A 19,039-nucleotide genomic window follows, 5' to 3' on the forward strand; every position below is an offset into this window, starting at 1 on the left:
TGGCAGCCTGAGGCCCACACCATGCCAAGAGCTGCAGCATCTTGTGGTTCAGCATGTAGCCAGTCCTGCTGTTGCTTGTCTGCAGCTGAAAGCATTCGACCTGGTAGAGGGGCCAGATGGGGTGCTGTTGGGCCAGCAACCTGGGCACAGCCACACACATGTTGTCAGCCACTTTGATAAACCAGTCTATGGCCCATTGTCTTCTGGTGGAGTTGGTTCTGGCCCCCCAGGCACACTCAGCCTCATGAGGGACATTCAGCTACAGGTGCGCCAGTGAGCTGATTGTATGAAGGAGCCCAGATCCCACTCACATGGGAGGCCCTGCTTCTGCAGGGTCCTAGGCTGGGTGACCTCCTAGCACAGCAGCCTGACCCAGGAGAAGGTGGAGTCAGGGTTGCAGATGTGGTCGCAGGTGTGTGGTCTGGGAAGGCAAAGCAAGAGGAAGAGAGGCAAGTAGCAAAGAAGACTCAACTGGGAGACCTAGCCACCATGCCCCCCCTTTATCAGAGCCCCTAGATGCCCCCACTCCATCCTCACTTTCTTTTTTGGTAGCAAAAGCTCACTCCCTTCCTCAGAAGCTTGAATGTGAGAGATTGTGAGAAGGAAACAAGGACCCTGGAGAGAATGAATGACCACAGGGAGCCAGAGGCCAGTGGGATGTTCTTTTCAGTTCCTAGCAGTGAAAGGTGGCCAAGGTGTCAGCAATCCCACATCAGATTCCCACACTAAGGACTCCACTGGCTTCTTTTTATCATGGGCTGCATCTTGGCCTGTGGGAAATGTAAAAGGTGGTTCTCCAGACTGTGGCAGAACAGGACTCTAGAAGTGGATTCCCTGAGGGCTAGAGGGGCTCTGCTATCCCTAACATCCACACCAACTTCCCAGTTCCCCTTGGGGTCCTCACCTGATTCCTGCTGCTATCTGCTCTCCCCTCTTCCAGTTACCATCTGCCATACATCCTGCTCCCCTCCTCTTGTTTGCCTTAGTACAGCTGGGAGTTTCACCAGAAGCCAAAGGAAAGTAAAAAGGAATTTATTATTGAAAGTACAAAATGATTAAATCTAGCAAAGTCTCTAGAACTCTATTTTCTTTTTTATTTATTTTTATTTTCTATTGAATTATAGTTGATTTACAATGTTGTATTAGTTTCTGGTGAACAGCAAAGTGATTCAGTTACATATACATATATATGTGTATATATACACACACATGTATATATATTTTGGGGGGTATTTTCCATTATGATTTATTACAGGATATTTAATACAGTTTGTTTCCTGTGCTATACAGTAGGACATTGTTGTTTATTTTGTATATAACAGTTTGTGCCTGCTAATCCCACACTCCTAATTTATTCCTCCCTCACCCACTTTCCCCTTTGGTAACTATAAGTTTGTTTTCAATATCTATGAGTCTGTTTTTGTTTTATAAATAAGTTCATTTATATCATATCTTAGACTCCACATATAGGTAATATCATGTGATATTTATCTTTCTGACTTACAGAGTATAATTTCTAGGTCGATCCATGTTGCTACAAATGGCACTATTTCATTCTTTTTTTATGGCTAAGTAGTAGTCCAGTGTGTCTGTGTGTGTGTGTGTGTGTGTGTGTGTGTGCCACATCTTCTCTATCTGTGTATCTGTCAGTGGACATTTAGGTGGCTTCCATGTCTTGGCTATTATAAATAGTGCTGCAATGAATATTGAGCTACATGTATCTCTTGGCGTTAGTTTTCTCTGGATATATACCCAGGAATGAGATTGCTGGATCACATGGCAACTCTTTTTTTTTTTTTTTAAGGAACCTCCATACTGTTTTCCATACTTGTTACACCAATATACATTCCCACCAACACTGTAGGAGCGTTCCCTTTTCTCCACACCCCCTCCAGCATTTATTATTTGTACACATTTTTAATGAAGGCCATCCTGACCAGTGTGAGGTGATGCCTCATCATAGTTTTGATTTGCATTTCCCTAATAATTAGCAATGTTGAGCATCTTTGCATGTGCCTATTGATCATTTGTATCTCCTTTGGAGAAATGTTTAAGTCTTCTACCCATTTTTTGATTCAGTTGGTTCTATTGTTATTATTGAGTAGTATGAGCTGTTTGTAAATTTTTGGAAATTAAGCCCTTGTCAGTTGCATCATTTGCAAATATGTTCTCCCAGTCTATAGGTTGTCCTTTCATTTCATTTATGGTTTCCTTTGCTGTGCAAAAGCTTATGTTTGATTAGGTCCCATTTGCATATTTTTGCTTTTATTTCTATTGCCTTGGGAGACTAACCTATGGAAACAATATGATTTATGTCAGAAAATGTTTTGCATATTCTCTTCCAGGAATTTTATGGTGTCATATCTTATATTTAGGTCTTTAAGCCATTTTGAATTTATTTTTGTGTGTGGTGTAAGGGAACGTTCTAACTGCACTGATAAACATTCAGCTGTCCAGCTTTCCCAACACCACTTGCTGATGAGACTGCCTTTTTTTTCATTGAATATTCTTGCCTCCTTTGTTAAAGATTAATTGACCATAGGTGTATGGGCTTGTTTCTGGGCTCTCTATTCTGTTGCATTAATCCATATGTCTGTTTTTTTGTTTGTTCATTTTTCTGGTTTGCCAATACCATGCTGTTTTGATTACTGTAGCTTTGTAGTATGGTCTGAGGTCTGGTAGGGTTATGTCTCTACTTTGTTCTTTTTCCTCAGTATTATTTTGGGATTTCTGGATCTTTTATGGTTCTATATACATTTTAGGATTATTTGTTCCAGGTCTGTGAAAACTGTCATGGGTGTTTTGATAGGAATTGCATTAAATCTGTAAATTGCTTTGGTAGTGTGGCCATTTTAATAATATTAATTCTTCCAATCCAAGATCTTAGGCTATATTTCCATTTCTTTGAATCATCTTCAGTTTCCTTTATCAATGTTTTATAGTTCTCAGCATGTAGGTCTTTCACCTTCTTGGTCAGGTTTGATCCTGTCTTTTTTTTAAATAATGTTATTTTTAAAGGGATTTTTTTTTTTTTTACTTTCCCTTTCTGACATTTCACTGTTAGTGTAAAGAAATGCAACAGATTTCTGTATGTTTATCTTGTATCCTGTATCTTGCTGAATTTATCAGTTCTAGTAGTTTTTGTGCAGTGTCTTTAGAATTTTTTGACCTAGTATAATGTTATCTGCATAAATGAGTTTTACCTCTTTCTTTTCAATGTGGATACATTTTATTCCTTTTCTTTGTCTGATTGCTATGGCTAGGACTTCCCATACTACGGTGAGAGTGGGCATCCTTGTCTTCTAGATTTTAGCAGGGAGGCTTTCCACTTTTCACCATTGAGTATTATATAATCTGTCGGTTTGTCATAAATATGGCTTTTATTATGTTGAGATATGTTCCTTCTGTACCCACTGTGGTAAGAGTTTTCTTTAAAATCATGGATAGATGTTGAATTTTATTAGATGCTTTTTTTCATCGATTGAGGTGATCATGTGGTTTTTGTCTTTTCTTTTGTTGATGTGGTATATCACACTGATCTTTGTATCCTTGTCCCAAGGACTATCCTTGTCCCAAGGATGAATCCAGCTTGACTGTGGTACATGATCTTTGTTGGATTCAGCTTGTTAATATTTTGTTGAGAATTTCTGTGCCTATATTCTTCAAAGATATTGGCCTGTAACTTTCTTTTTTTGTAGTGTTTTTGTCTGGCTTTGGTATCAGAATGATGGAGGCTTCATAGAATGACTTTGGGACTGTTCCCTCCTCTTTAGTCTTTTGGAAGAGTTTGAGAATGAACAGTATAATTTCTGCTTTTATAAGTTTGGTAGAATTCCCCAGTGAAGCCATCTGGTCATGGGCTTTTGTTTGCAGGGAGTTGTATTTTATTGTTGTTTTTAAATTATAAATTCTATTTCACTTGTAATGATTGGGTTATTCAAATTAATTCTTTTTGATTCAGTTTTCGTGGGACATATTTCTAGAAACTTGTCCATTTCATCTAGGTTGTCTGATTTCCGGCACTTAATTGTTTGTAGTATTTTTTACACTTTGAAAATTTCTATAGTGTTGGTTATTTCTCCTCTTTCATTTCTTATTTGATTTGAGTCCTTTCTCTTTTCTTTTTGGTGAGCCTGGGCAGAGGTTTGCTGATTTTGTTTACCCTTTCAAAGACTCAGCTCTTGGTTTCATTGACTTTTTCTATTGTTTTTTTTAATCTCTATTTCATTTACTCTCTGATCTTTATTTTCTTCCTTCTGCTTGTTTTAGCTTGTTCTTCTTTCTCCAGGTTGATTATTTGAGATTTTCCTTGTTTTCTGAGGAAGGTCTGTATGGTTATGAACTTCCTTCTAAAGACTGCTTTTCTTGCATCTCATAGATTTTGTGTGGTTATGTTTTCATTGTCATTCGTCTCAAGGTATTTTAAAATTTTCTCTTTGATCTCATCATTGACCCATTGTTTTTTTTAGTACCACACTGTTTAATCTCTGTGTAATTGTTTTTTTTCTTTCATTTCTCTTTTTTTGTGGTTGATTTCCAGTTTCATGCTTTTATAATCAAAAAAGATACTTGAAATAATTTCTATCCAATTAAATGTTTTGGGGCTTGTTTTGTGTCCTAGTATATGGTCTATCCTAGAGAATATTCCATGTGCACTTATATGCACTGTTTTTTCTGATGATGTTAAGATTTTATGCCTATCAAATCAAAGATAAGCCTCCTGCCCCAGCCTATCCCCATGCTCCCATTCTACAAAATTCTGCTATAGCTTCTGATCAGCTTCTGATGGTATTCCTTCTATGACTCTTGTCTCCAGGTACCTTCCAGTCTCTTCAGAACTCAGCAGCTGGTTTATTATGTTATTGAGTACGGGCCAGGTACTGTGCTAAGAGCACAACACACACACTATCTCATTCAATCCTCACAACCACCCAAGGCCAGTATAGTTGTCCACAGTTTACCCAGGAGGAAACAGCACTGCAAAAATTAAACAGCTTGTTCAAGGCCCTACTAATAGTAAGTGGAGGGGTGGGAATTTGAACCCACCATTCTGCCTGTAGCTGCACTTGTGGTGGTGTCTTAGATCCCTCTCCTTAAGATGCACAAGTGGATTTGGGGTTGCAGGATTTTAGAAGCCTACCCATTTGTAATTTTAAATAAAACAATTTAAGCATAACTTGCTCAACAAGTATAAGACCACTTTCAGCAAGAAGAGGGTCAGCCTCATACAGCTTCCTTCCCCAGCTGAATCTTTTTGTCCACTTTTGGAGACCTGGGAGTTTCACGCCCTCTATTTCTTATCTCATGAGTCAGTGAAGTTGTCAGCAGAAATGCTGCACACCTGAGAGATGCAGACAGAGAAAGAAAGTAGGAGAAGCAGGGGACCTAGATTTGCACTTGCTAGTGAGAAAGAGATGGAGATACCTAACCAGGCCACCAACCACTGGCATACTATGGAGCTGACCTGTGTGAGTGGCAGCCCTCTCTCTGGGCATGACCAAAGCTAGAGGTCTTTTCTGGGAAATGAAGTGGTATGGGGATGGAGTCTGCAGCACACTGTAGGGAGAGTGCAGCAGGAGGATCCCCATGGTGGGGTAACTCTGTATGTACCCTGTGGCTTTTGGGATATAAAGGGAAGAGAAGGAACAGAAATGGACAGATGAGGAAAAGGAGGGAGACTAGCACTGGAATTGCTTCAGTCCTGGCCAGGCCAGCAGGCTTTGCTTCACTGTCCTGGTCTCTTCTGCATACCCCAGATCCACTGCCACTGCCCTGACTGTGAAGCACAGAAAAGGATCAGGGAGCATGCCCTCCATCCTAGGAGAATACCAAGTCTCCTCTACTGAGCCCCCCACCCTCAAAGAAAAAAAGACTGATGGTTTGATGGTCCAGTTCTTTATTTAGAAACCTGATTGTTCTAGAACATGGTAGGTGGGTCTGTAGCCTACCCTTTTCGTGGGATTGTGTCAGAGACGGTGGGCAACTTTCTTCCCATTTTCTCAGCAACAGAGAGAAGGTGCTTCCACTCAGAAGCACAGATTTGTAGGGAACAGTGTGGAAAGGGAAAGGGGCAGGACATCTCAAGCTGATCTGGGGGAAGCAGGGAGGTGACTCTCAATAGCAGTGGGGCAAGGGTGGAGGGCCTACCTCTTAGGGCCTGCCAACCAGCCCCTCTTCTTGCTCTCCCTGCTCTACTCAAAAGATCTCAAAATGTTCGTTAGGGAGGGGAAAGGAACCCACAAGCTGGGGGATGACAGCAGGGGAAGCCAGGAGGGAAGGAAGAGGGTGTGGGGAGAACCAGGGACAGTAGATCACATAGGCCTGGGAGGTCTCCAGGTCTCAGCAGTAGCAGCAGCACTTGCCCCACAGCCCCTCCACACCCCAGGAGGGCCTTGGGGTCCACAGCTCACAGCTCAGCTCTCTGCTGTTTTGCCTTCAGGGCCCTGGGGTTTGTGGGAGACAGAGGCAGGGCCAGTCTAGAAGACTCTGGACTCTTTGGCAAGCTGATGGTGGTGGTCTCAGAAGTCAAATTCATCCAGGTCCCCAGTGCCCTCCCCGCCTGGGGAGCCCCACACCCGGCGGTAATTGCTCTCCAGGTCTTTCTGCCGCTGCCGCTCTTTCTGCGCCTCTTCAGCTCCCTGCACCTGGGGGAAGGCCACACGGTGGGGTGGGGAGGTGGGATAAGCAGAGGCTGTAGCAGACGCTGGAGGATGGGGGTGGGGGGTGGGCGGGCAGTTGTTGGTGGGGAGGCAGGAGCCAGCACTCACACAGGTGACTTGTAGGGCTCTTGCTGAGGGCTCAACACCCAGAACTGATAGCCTCCTCTTATAGATGAGGAAACTGAGGCTCGGATAGAGGCAAGGCTGGGGGCTGCCTGGAGGACTCTAAACCTCACCCTCAACCCCTCAGCCTGCTGGGGGACAGGGAAGGTGGGAAGTCTAGGACTCGGGTGGGGTGCCTCTCACCAAGATATTGAAGAAAATCTCCTTGAGGTTTTTTGTGTCCTCATCAGTCAGCCAGCGTGCATCCTCCTCAGTCCCTTCTGTCCCTGGTCGGACAATTTTGATCTCAATTTTCCCTGGAAAGGAGTGGGATGGGCAGTGAGAGGAGAGGCCAGGTGGCAGCTCCAGTGTAGGTCTTCTGCCCCCTGGGTCCCCAGCCAAGGTCCCCAGCCCCTCCACTTCCAGCGGCAAGCCCTACCAACAGCTCTGAATCCCCCAGGGCCCACCTTCGGCTGTGAGTCCCTCCCTCTCCAGCAGGTCTTTCACCAGCCCCTCGATTTGTTTCAGCTGTGGGTTTTCCCGTTTCATCTCGAGGACAGTCAGATCCTGATTGGGGCCTCCGTGACGGAGCTTGGTGACCCGGACCCGGACTCTGTGCTCAGGATCCTCCTCTTAGAGGGCGAGACACACAGGGAGACACAAAGCAGAGCCGTGACTCCAGGGTTAGGGGCTGGGGTGCTCGCCTCTCCCTAAGCCATCAGTTGGTTTCGGCAAGTTATTCCCTCTCAAACAGGTATGTGAGTCAGGGTTCAGAATAAATTAGGACCCATCACTCCCCACCCCATTCCAACCTATAAAGCTCCCTCCACCGACTGCAGTTTCCTTTCTTCCCGCTGGACCCAGTAATTCTGCCCATCACCTACAGGAAAACAACTGTTTTCTGAAGCAAAAATCAGAGAAGTTGGGGCCTGCAGAGAAGTTTGTTTTAAGAAGGAGGTTGGAAAACTTTGGTTTGGCACCCAACAATGTTGGGACTTGAAAGACATTTCAGTGTTTATAACAGAGATAGCAGGGTGGAAGGATTGAAACTAGGATGTTAGACCTGGAATGCCTGGCCTCCACACATACAGGACCCGTGAGACAGACACAAGGGACACAGCAGGAAGGGAATGAGTCTGTCCAGGCAATTGGCTTATGAGCAGCTGGGCTGCCTGTTCCCTTCTGCAGGCTGAGGGCGCTCCCTGTGCAGTCCTAGGTGATAGGAGCACCTGTCACAGGTGTGTGGCCTTTGGCCTGCACATTCACAGTCACTCATTTAGCATCTACTCATCAATCACAAGGTACCGACAAAGTGCTAGACACTGGATGTATAGAGCAAGCCAGGAAACAGCCATGCCAGGGAGCCACACAGGCTCTGAAAGCTGCTTCTCAAAAGGATCACTAGGAAGTAACCAGGCAAAGGGCTAGAGGTGTTGGGAAGCCCGAGAATGGTGTTCCAGAAAGAGTGAGAGGGTGAGCATTCTCAGAAGGGATAAAGGTGATGGACCTGGCCGTTTGTTCCTGTCTGACAGCCCTCACCTGTTGGTTGAGGGGGTGGGGGAGGCTTTTTGGGGACAACCCTCCTTTTTCGGTGCTTCTTCATCAGCTCTGGGCTCTGTTTTTCCTCCAGCCTTTTGATGAGTTTGTTGAGAGTGGATGTCAGGGCCAGCATAGCCCGATCGCGCTCTGACTCCTTCTTCAGCCCGTCTGGGTCTAGCTCTTTCTCTGTCTGGGAGGCCCAAGATGGGGGTGGAGAGTCAGGGATCTGGGGAGTGAGGGGCTATCCAGGCTCTACAAAGGAGTAACAGCTAAGTCTCATCCTTCTCACAGATCCCCTTCCCCACCGTCCCAGTTTTAATTAAGCAACTAGCAGTTCAGGGCTCCTGGCTGAATGCCCCAGGCAGGCGAGGCATGGCCCGGGTTCGCTTCCAGCCCCTCAACTGGTTCCGCCTATCGGCACAGGCAGCCAAGGAAGCTGGAAGCTGCAGGCGGGAGAGCAGAGCTCACCTCCTGGATGATGTTCTCCAGCTCCCGCTCCATGCCAGCCTTCACCTCCTCCCGGAGCCGCTCTCGGTCTGATGGGAGCAGTATACCTTCTAGTTCCTTCTCAAATTCTCCCAGCAACTGCCGTTCATCCTCATCTTCGTCTTCATCCTCATCATCCTCCTCTTCTTCAACCTCATTCTGCTGTTCTGGGTCTCCCTTTTCCTTCACCTCTGGTTCCCTGAAAGGGACTTCTGTAGCACTGTCTCCAGGCTGCTCCTGGCCTGTGTTTGGTTTCCCCTTTGGATGGGTGAGGATCAGGAAAAAGAGAGAAATGGCAGATGGTTGGGCTTTTCATAGAGACAAACAGTGTGGGGTGGGGGGCAGACAGCAGGGATGTGGTTTAGTTGGGGACTCATGAGGAGTAAAGGAAGTTGAGGCAACTCTGTGGGCCCAGTTCAGGGGTGGTGTTCTGGGTGCCCCCAGCAGGGAGAAAGGTTCCAACTTTCCCAGGGGCAGGGCTCATACCTTTCTTGTTCCACCCTTCAGCTCCTCTATCAGTCGAATCAAGTCTGCGGGACTCCGAATGACTTTGACCTGTACGTTGTTCTGAAAATCTGAGATGAAGGAATAGGAATAGATCATAAATTAATTCTACTTTTACTTCCTAAGAAGAGGAGTTAAGGAAGTCAAGGAAGGACATGGTCCCTGGCTCCAGGAACTACCTGTCTGGTCTGAGAGACAGTGGCCAACACACCCCTCCAAAGAGCACTTAGGGGGCCTAAGGGGGCCTCACAGGTGAGAGAGAAGGATGCTAACAGGCTGCTGAGTTACCTGCTCTTTCACGTGCCACTGAGGGCTTCCTGGCAATCAACCTGGCTTTTAGGTCAACAGAAAAGATTCTGGGACCAAGGGCTCCTCCTCCCTGAATCCTGTTCTCCCCACAAATACAAACCCTTTTTTGTCTACTCAGTTCCAGGGATTGTATTGTAAACTAGATTCATTCTCATTTAATCCTGTAACAGCCCTCTAAGTTAGGGGTTATTGCCCACATGCTATGGGTAAGGAAATTGAGCTTGAGTGAAATTATCCAGGACTATAAAGTCAGGCAAGCAGTGGAACCACTATGTTCTGCTACCCCCCTAGAGAAGCACTGCTGTCTCTAAAAAGGAATCTGCTGCTGGCCTGGCTGCTCAGCCTCCCTCCTAGTGTCTAGGTCTATCCCCACGCCATGCTTGCCAACCTGAAAACACACGCAAGCAGTATAGGAGACATGGAGAGTTCACTCACCGTCGGGAGAGGTTGGCGGTGGGTCTATGGCTTCAAGGTTTGGTTCCTGCTCCTGATGGGGAGAAAAGGGCAGAGTCAAGTACACAGGCTTCTCTGCATGCCAACCAAACTCTTAAGGCACTGCCTCTGGGTATGGTCTTGCATCCCTAGATAAAAAGAGGTCATCTCATAATGAACCTCGGCTTGAGTGGCCCTCCGACCCAAAGCCCATGTTCAGCCTCCTCAGAGAGGTGGCTAGGAAGCTGGCTCTCACCTCAGCCTGTGTCTCCTCCCTTTCTTGGGGCTGTTCCTCTGGCTCGTGAAGCATCTTCCAGAAATCTGATTCTTTACTGTTCTCCTTGGCTGGGCTTGCACCTAGAATACAGAAAACAAAGAGAAACCTGAAAGGATAGATGGGATATGTTTCCCTCTTCTATTGTGAGGGGTTAGGGCCTGTAGTACTCCTTCCCCCACCCCAAAAGTCAGGGCTGTTGGGCTGTTGAAGACAACACATCCCTGGGTGCACAGGACAGTAACACTGAAGAAAGGAAGAAGTGGAGACGTGTGTCACGAAACAGGTGACTCAAGGACCTACCTGCTTTCTTTGGTGGCACCACCCCAGGCTTGGTCTCACTCCACACTGGAGGGTCCGGGTCTTGCCGCCGCCCCTCTAGGGCCCTGTCTCCGTACTGCTTTGAGTCTACCGGAAGATGGCATGTCCGCGGGACGAGGACACGTTCTCAGCTCCTTGATACTTGATCTTCTGCCTGTCCCTCCCTCTGTGTCTGCTTCCTCCCTGTCCTCCTTTAAGTACTCACCAGCTTGCCTCTGAATGTAGGCCATGTACTCCTCAGGCTGCAGGGCGGGGTGGCAGAGAATGGCCTGGGGAGCAGCACTGGGTGGGGGCCGAAGGAGTGGGTGAGGGCAGAGCCGAGGAGTTCGAATGGTCAGCACGTAAGAACAGGACAAGGGCTCATCTACTCGGTCAATGTAGTCCCCAGAGATACCAGCACCCTCATCACAGAGGAACTGCCAGGACAGGAGGATGAATAAATAGTAATCACCACCAACCATTACTGTTATTCTGAAAACAGTTGTCTGCTATTGAGGACTTACAGTCTGGCAGGCACTGTGCTCTGTGCCTTGTGTATATGGTGCTATATATGCATTGTTAGTGTTTAGTTGCTACATTGGATCTTTTTTGCAACCCTATGGACTATAGCCTGACAGGCTCTTCCCTCCATGGGATTTCCCAGGCAAGAATACTGGAGTGGGTTGCCGTTTCCTTCTCCAGGAGATCTTCTGACCCAGGGATGGAACCCCCGTCTCCTGCACTGGCAGGTGGATTCTTTACCACTGAGCCACCAGGGGAGCCCTTTACATGCATTGAGGTGAAGTGAAGTCGCTCAGTCCTGTCTGACTCTTTGCGACCCCGTGGACTGTAGCCTGCCAGGCTCCTCTATCCATGGGATTCTCCAGGCAAGAATACTGGAGTGGGTTACCATTTCCTTCTCCAGGGGATCTTCCCGACCTAGGGATAGAACCCGGGTCTCCCGCATTGGAGGCAGACGCTTTAACCTCTGAGCCACCAGGGAAGCCCTTACATGCATTAGCTCATTTAATTATCATGACAACCCAGTGAGGGAGGTAACATTATCTCAACTCTGTGGCTCAAGATACAGGGGTTTGATATAGTTGAGGGACTTGTTCAGGCTGACCAGCTGGTAAGTGGTAAAAATACGAATTGAACTTGGGCAACTTAACTGTAGGTAACCAGCTGATTTCTGTTTCATGTTCTTGCTTTATGTAAATACAGTATGTACATACTTATACATATTTGATATATATTTTTATATGTATTTGAAATATGTATATTCTGTGTGTGTGTGCATGTGTGTATGATTTAAAAAAACTTTAAACAGTTCTAAGGTCTTTGTATTAATCAGAAAGAGAGTAAAGATATCAATTAACGTTAGCCTTTGATTAGTTAGGATTCACCCCTGTAATTTCTGGGGCTTCCCTGGTGGCTCAGCAGTAAAGAATTCGCTTGCCAATGCAAGAGATGTGGGTTCGATCCTCGGTTCAGGAAGATCCCCTGGAAGAGGAAATGGCAACCCACTCCAATATTCTTGCCTGGGAAATTTCATGGACAGAGGAGCCTGGCAGGGCTGCTACTGCTGCTACTGCTGCTAAGTCGCTTCAGTCGTGTCCGACTCTGTGTGACATGGAGTTGCAAAGAGTTGGACACGACTGAGCTTGCACACACACACACTCTGTAATTTCTAAAGTAACTGTTACAAGTAGAAGAGAGGTCCCACTTCTGAGTGGCCGCCCAAGGAGCTCTGCAGATCCACTCCCTAGTGAAATTCCATAACTGGTGAACACTTTTTTTTTTTTTTTTAACTCAGGCATTTAAAATCTCTGGAAATTTTCCTAAGGACGTACAACAAATTAAGAAACATCTATTCAAGAAAATCCACTAAATCTTGAATAGTGTAAGTTTATAGTACTTGGGCCATGACCCTCCTTCTTTTCTCTCAACCCTGACTTCACAGCTCAGACAGATGCTCCATTCCAGGTGAGTAAGTTCCAAAAAATGGGGCTTCTATCCCCTCAGCAACCAGTCAAGAGATATGGTATGTCACCAGAGGGGCAGGCCACCAATATTCCTCAATCCTCTCTAGTTACAAGTTGCAGAGAATACCTGCTGAATACGGTCAAGAGACTGAGGACTCCCTCCACCCAGCCCCGCTCATAGGACAGTGGCTGCACCTCAGGAGCAGAAGGACAGGAATACTGGGCCTTGATCACCCTCACCACAGATCACTGAAAGGGCAGAGGCTTCACAACAGAGATGAGAACTGAGAGGACCAGAGGCTATCACCCCTGCCCAGGTCTCTGCTCATAAAACAGGAGCGTCACTCTGACAGAACTGGGTCAGTGTCTCTGACATCAGCTCCAGAGCAGGGGCTTAGAGATTCTGCCAGGGGGAGAGGCAATCCACTAGAACAGAAAGCTCCAAAGGTCTTTCCAAATGAACTGACTTCTTGTGAAACAGTATGAGGAAGTTTAAGCCTAAGGGCACTTTCCAAAAAATGAAAAAAATTGGAGGTAAGCACTAAAGAAGAGGCTGGCATCATAAAAAACAACCCTGGTACAGAAGCCCAAATTTAATTGGATCAGATTATGGCGCAACTTATGCCCCACATGTCAAAAACTACAGAGCAATTGGCTAGCAATTAATGAGTATGAACAGCTGGGTATGATATAGGCAGAGGCAGACAGATTAACACATCAGCAAGAGAGACAGTCACAGGGAGCCCTGCTGACACACCATCATGAACTGCGGCTGTGTGCATGCCCATGGCTGTGCCCTCAGAGGAGTGACACAGGGCTTCATACTGCAAGAGGAGTAGGCCTCACTAAAATAGCTCAGCCAAGTCACGAAAGAAACAAGCAAATGACCAAAACATGTCTCATGGTGGAGGCCAAGAATTAGTATCCAAACTTGCTCCAATATATTACCTAAAATATTTTAGGTATATTTTAATATATTTTTGTTCACTTTTCAGCAAAAAATTATGAGATGCACATGCAAAGAAACAAAGTGTGATCCATACACGGAAAAAGCAGGCAACAGAAAATGCCTGTGAGAGGAGACAGATGTTAGATTTCAGAGAGAAACATTTTAAAGTAGTCATTATGATAAATTCAAAGAGCTAAAAATTTAAATCATATAAAGTATGTTCTCCTATAATTAAAAAAGATACATGCACCCCCTATGTTCACAGCAACACTATTTACAAAAACCAAAACATGGAAACAACCTAAATGTCCATTGACAGATCAATGGATAAAGATGTGGTGCATACGCACACTGGAATACTACTCAGCTGTGAACAAGAATGAAATAATGGCATTCGCAGCAACATGGATGGACCTCTAGAGATTATCATACTAAATGAAGTGATTTGGAAAGAGACAAATACCTTATTATATCACATAAATCTAAAATATGATGCAAATGAACTTATCTATGAAACAGAAATCTACTCACAGACATAGAGAACAGACTTGTGATTGCCAAGGGGGAGGGGAGGTGGAGAAGAGAAGGACTGGAGGTTTGAAGCTAGCAGATTCAAAAGTGAAAGTCGAGCAGTCGTGTCCAACTCTTTGTGACCCCATGGACTGTAGCCTGCCAGGCTCCTCTGCCAGTGGAATTCTCCAGCCAGAATGCTGGAGTGGGCAGCCATTCCCCTCTCCAGGGGACCTTCCCAATGCAGGGATCGAACCCAGGTTTCCCACACTTCAGGTGGATTCTTTACTATCTGAGCCACCAGGGAAGCCCAAGCAGATGCAAAGTATTATGTACAGAATGGATACACAAGGTCCTATTGTATAGCACAGGGAACTAATCCAATATCCTGTGATAAACCATAATGGAAAATAATTATGAAAAAGAATGTATATATGTGTGTCACTTTGCTCTACAGCAGAAATTAAAACAACACTGTAAATCAATTATATTTCAATAAAATACATTTTTTATAAAAACAGGGACAGAGTATGTTCTTTAACCACAGTGTAATGATATTAGAAGTTAATAACAAATAAAAGCATAAATAAACAAATGGGACCTAATTAAAATTAAAAGCTTTGGCACAACAAAGGAAACTGTAAGCAAGGTGAAAAGACAGCCTTCAGAATGGGGAGAAAATAATAGCAAATGAAGCAACTGACAAAGAATTAATCTCAAAAATATACAAGCAACTTCTGCAGCTCAATTCCAGAGAAATAAATGACCCAATCAAAACATGGGCCAAAGAACTAAACAGACATTTCTCCAAAGAAGACATACAGATGGCTAACAAACACATGAAAAGATGCTCAACATCACTCATTATTAGAGAAATGCAAATCAAAACCACAATGAGGTACCATTTCATGCCAGTCAGAATGGCTACGATCCAAAAGTCTACAAGCAATAAATGCTGGAGAGGGTGTGGAGAAAAGGGAAGCCTCTTACACTGTTGGTAGGAATGCAAACTAGTACAGCCACTATGGAGAACAGTGTGGAGATTCCTTAAAAAACTGGAAATAGAACAGCCATATGACCCAGCAATCCCACTTCTGGGCATACACACCAAGGAAACCAGAACTGAAAGAGACACGTGTACCACAGTGTTCATCACAGCACTGTTTACAATAGCCAGGACATGGAAGCAACCTAGATGTCCATCAGCAGATGAATGGATAAGAAAGTTGTGGTACCTATACACAATGGAGTATTACTCAGCCATTAAAAAGAATACATTAAAAAAAATAAAAAAAGAATACATTTGAATCAGCTCTAATGAGCTGGATGAAACTGGAGCCTATTATACAGAGAGAAGTTAGCCAGAAAGAAAAACACCAATACAGTATAATAATGCATATATATGGAATTCAGAAAGATGGTGATAACCCTGTATGCGAGACAGCAAAAGACACAGATGTATAGAACAGTCTTTTGGACTCTGTGGGAGAGGGTAAGGGTGGGATGATTTGGGAGAATGGCGTTGAAACATGTATATTATCATATGTGAAATGAATTGCCAGTCCAGATTTGATGCATGATACAGGATGCCCAGGGCTGGTGCACTGGGATGACCCAGAGGGATGGTATGGGGAGGGATGAGGGAGTGGGGTTCAGGATGGGGAACACATGCATATGTGTGGCGGATTCATGCTGATGTATGGCAAAACCAATACAATATTGTAAAGTAATTAGCCTCCAATTAAAATAAATTTATATTTAAAAAAGAAAGTAATAACAAAGAAATCTGAGGAATTCATAAATGTGTAGAAATCAAATACACTCCTAAGTAACCAATGGCTCAAAGAAATAACAAGAAAATTAGAAAATACTGAGATGAATGAAAACACAATGAAGACATAATATATCAGAACTTATGGATGCAGCTAAAGCAGTGCTTAGAAGAAAATTTTTACCTGTAAAGTATAAAAAAGAAGAAACAGATCAAATCCATAACCTGTACTTCCACTTTGAAACTAGAAAAGGAAAAGCAAACTAAACCCAAAGCAAGCAGAGGGAAAGAAAGAATACAGACTAGAACAGAAATGAATGAAATAGAGAACAGAAAAATAATAGAGAAAATAAACTAAAAGTTGATTTTTGAAAAGATCAATAAAAGTGACAAAACTTTAGTTAGGCTGATCAAGGAAAAAAGAGAAGACTCAAGTTGGTACAATTCAAAATGAAAGAAGGAACATTACTACCAACCTTACAGATGTAAAAAGGATTGTAAAGGAATACTATGGTCACCTATATGCCAACAAATCAGATAACTCAGATGAAATGGACAAATTTCTAGAAGGACACAAAATACTGAGTAAAGAAGAAAAAATCTATTCAAATAGACCAGTAACAATTAAAGAGGTTAAGTTAGTAATTAAAAACAACTACCCACACAGGGAAGCTTGGGTCAAATGGGTCTACTGATGAATTTTACCAAACATTTAAAACATAAAAATTCCAATTGGTCTCAAACTCTTCAAAAAAAATAGAAGAGGAGGGGCTTCCCTGGTGGTCCAGTGACTTGTTCTTCCAAGGCAGGGGGCACAGGCTTGATCTCTGGTCAAGGAAATAGACCCCATGCTGCAAGTAAGAGTCCGCTTGCCACAACTAAACATCCTGCATGCTGCAACTAGGAGATTCTGCATGCCTGGCATAGACAGACAAACAGATAAATAATGCCTTCTCTGGTGGTCCACTGGTTAAGAATCCGCCTGCAAATGGGGACGTGGGTTTGATTCCTGGTCCGGGAAAATTCCACATGCCGCGGGGCAACTAAGCCTGTGTGCCACGACTCCTGAGACTGAGCTCTAGAGTTGATGCTCTGCAACAACAGAAGTCCGGGCACCGAAGCTAGAGGGGAGCTCCTGCTCTCCGCAACTAGAGAAAGTCCATGCACAGCAACAAAGACTCAGTGCAGCCAAAAATAAATAATTTTTTTAAATAAATAAATATTTAAAAAACCCCAAAACACAAAAAATAGAAGAAGAGGGAACACCTCTCAACTCATTCTATGAGACCAGGGAATTCCCTAATCCAACAATGCTTCTATTTAAAAAATAAATTTAAAATATAATATTACAAAAACAATAGCTAACTATTCTTTAACATCCACTATTTCAAAGGCAAAACAAAACAAAACAAAAAAACCCCAAACTATAAAACATTGCTGAAGGAAATTAAAGACTTAAATGGAAAGATATCCTAGTTCACAGATTATAAAACTTAATATTGTGAAGATAGCAATAGATTTAACTGCAATCTCCATCAAAATTTCAGGTGCTTTCTTTGCAGAAGTTATGTTCCTAAAATTCACATGAAAATTCAAGGAACTCCACATAGCCAAAACAATCTTGAAGAACAGGATTGGATTTCAAATCGTACTTATAGATTTCAAAGCTTGCTACAAAGCTACAGTATCAAGATATTGTGGTACTAACATAAGTATACAGACCAATGAAACAGAGTTGAGTCCAGAAATTAACCTTTACTATTATCATCTTTCAGTAAGGTTACCAAGATCATTCAATGGGAACTGTCTTTTCAACAAATGATGCTAAGTCAAAAGGATATCTACAAGCAAAACAATGAAGTTTGACTCCTGCTTCATACCATACATAAAAATTAACTCCCATTGGATCAAAGACCTAAAGGTAAAACTATAAAACTCTTAGAAGGAAACATAAGTGTAAGTCTTCTTGGCCTTAAATGAGGCAATGATTTGTTAGGTACAATATCAAGAGCACAAGTAACAAAAGGAAAAAAAAGATTAATTGGAATCCATCAAAATTAAAGGCCTTTGTGTTGTAAAGGATACCATCAAGAGTGTGAAATGACAATTCACAGAATGGGAGAAAATATTTGCAAATTATATCTGATAAGGAACTTGTATCTAGAATATATAAAGAAGTTTTACAACTCAATAATAAAATGACAATGCAATTTTCAAATGGGCGACAGATCTGAATAGACATTTCTCTAAAAAAAAGACAAATTGCTAATACGCCCACGAAAAGTTGCTCCACATTGTTAACCATCAGGAAATGCAAATCAAAACTACAATGAGATGCCACTTCATACTCACTAGGAAGGCTACAGTCAAAAAGATGAAAAACAGGGCTTTACTGGTGGTCTAGTGGTTAAGAATCCACCTGCCAATCCAGAGGACATAGGTTCAGCCCCTGGTCTGGGAAGATCCCACATGCCGAGGAGCAACTAAGCCACAACTACTGACCCAGCAAGCTAGAATCCAACAGCCACAACAACTGAGCCCACGTCCTGCAACTACTGAAGCCCGCTACAAGAGAAGCCACCTCAATGAGGAGACTGCACACTGCTACGGAGACCCAGCATGGCCAAAAGTAAAACAAGATTAATTAATTAATTTTTAAAAAGGTGAAAAACAAGTGCTGAAGAGGATGTGGAGAAATTCAAACTCTCACCCAACACTTGTGGGATTATATAATAAAACAATGGGACTGTTTCAGAAAAAGTCTGGCAATTAAATATAGAATTTAATGAAAGTCTGGCAATCTAAAAATATTAAAGTCTGGCAATTTAATATAGAATTACCATATGATCCAGCAATTCTATTCCTTGGTATATACCAAAAGAAAAAAACACACAAAAACCTGTTCACGTATGTTTAAAGCACCATTGTTCATAATAGCCAAAAAGTGCAAACAACCCAAGTGTTCACCAACTGATGAAAGAATAGATAGAATGTGAAATATTATTTGGTAATAAAATGTAAAGCAGTACTGGTACCTGCTACACACAGATGACTCTTGAACACATGATAAATGAAAGAAGCCAGACATAAAAGGTCACACATTATACACCATTACATCGACAGAGTGAAAGATGAGAGGTTGTCTGGAGAGGTAGATGGGGTGGGGAGTGGAGGTAGAATAGAAAGTAACTGCTCAAGGGTAGAGGATTTCTTTCAGGG

General features: G+C 43.6%; 1 protein-coding gene across 8 annotated transcripts in view; it reads right to left on the reverse strand.

Moving 5' to 3' along the window:
- Positions 1–5,879: 5,879 nt before the first annotated feature.
- The window catches only part of OS9 (OS9 endoplasmic reticulum lectin), a 35,537-nt gene continuing 22,377 nt past the window's right edge, over positions 5,880–19,039 (reverse strand). For 2 of the 8 annotated variants that reach the window (XM_004006523.3, XM_012174649.3), the window contains exons 6-15: positions 10,832–11,042; positions 10,609–10,713; positions 10,288–10,388; positions 10,035–10,086; positions 9,273–9,361; positions 8,769–9,044; positions 8,301–8,490; positions 7,229–7,393; positions 6,966–7,078; positions 5,880–6,644 (exon numbers count right to left, since the gene is read on the reverse strand). In XM_004006523.3, coding sequence (XP_004006572.2) covers positions 6,519–6,644; positions 6,966–7,078; positions 7,229–7,393; positions 8,301–8,490; positions 8,769–9,044; positions 9,273–9,361; positions 10,035–10,086; positions 10,288–10,388; positions 10,609–10,713; positions 10,832–11,042 — 1,428 coding nt within the window. In that variant the 3' untranslated portion in view covers positions 5,880–6,518. The remainder of the gene's footprint in view (positions 6,645–6,965; positions 7,079–7,228; positions 7,394–8,300; positions 8,491–8,768; positions 9,045–9,272; positions 9,362–10,034; positions 10,087–10,287; positions 10,389–10,608; positions 10,714–10,831; positions 11,043–19,039) is intronic. The other 6 variants (XM_012174651.3, XM_012174650.3, XM_004006525.3 and 3 more) reach the window with 3 other exon arrangements.

This window comes from Ovis aries, chromosome 3 (assembly GCF_016772045.2).
Source record: "Ovis aries strain OAR_USU_Benz2616 breed Rambouillet chromosome 3, ARS-UI_Ramb_v3.0, whole genome shotgun sequence".
NCBI lineage: Eukaryota > Metazoa > Chordata > Mammalia > Artiodactyla > Bovidae > Ovis > Ovis aries.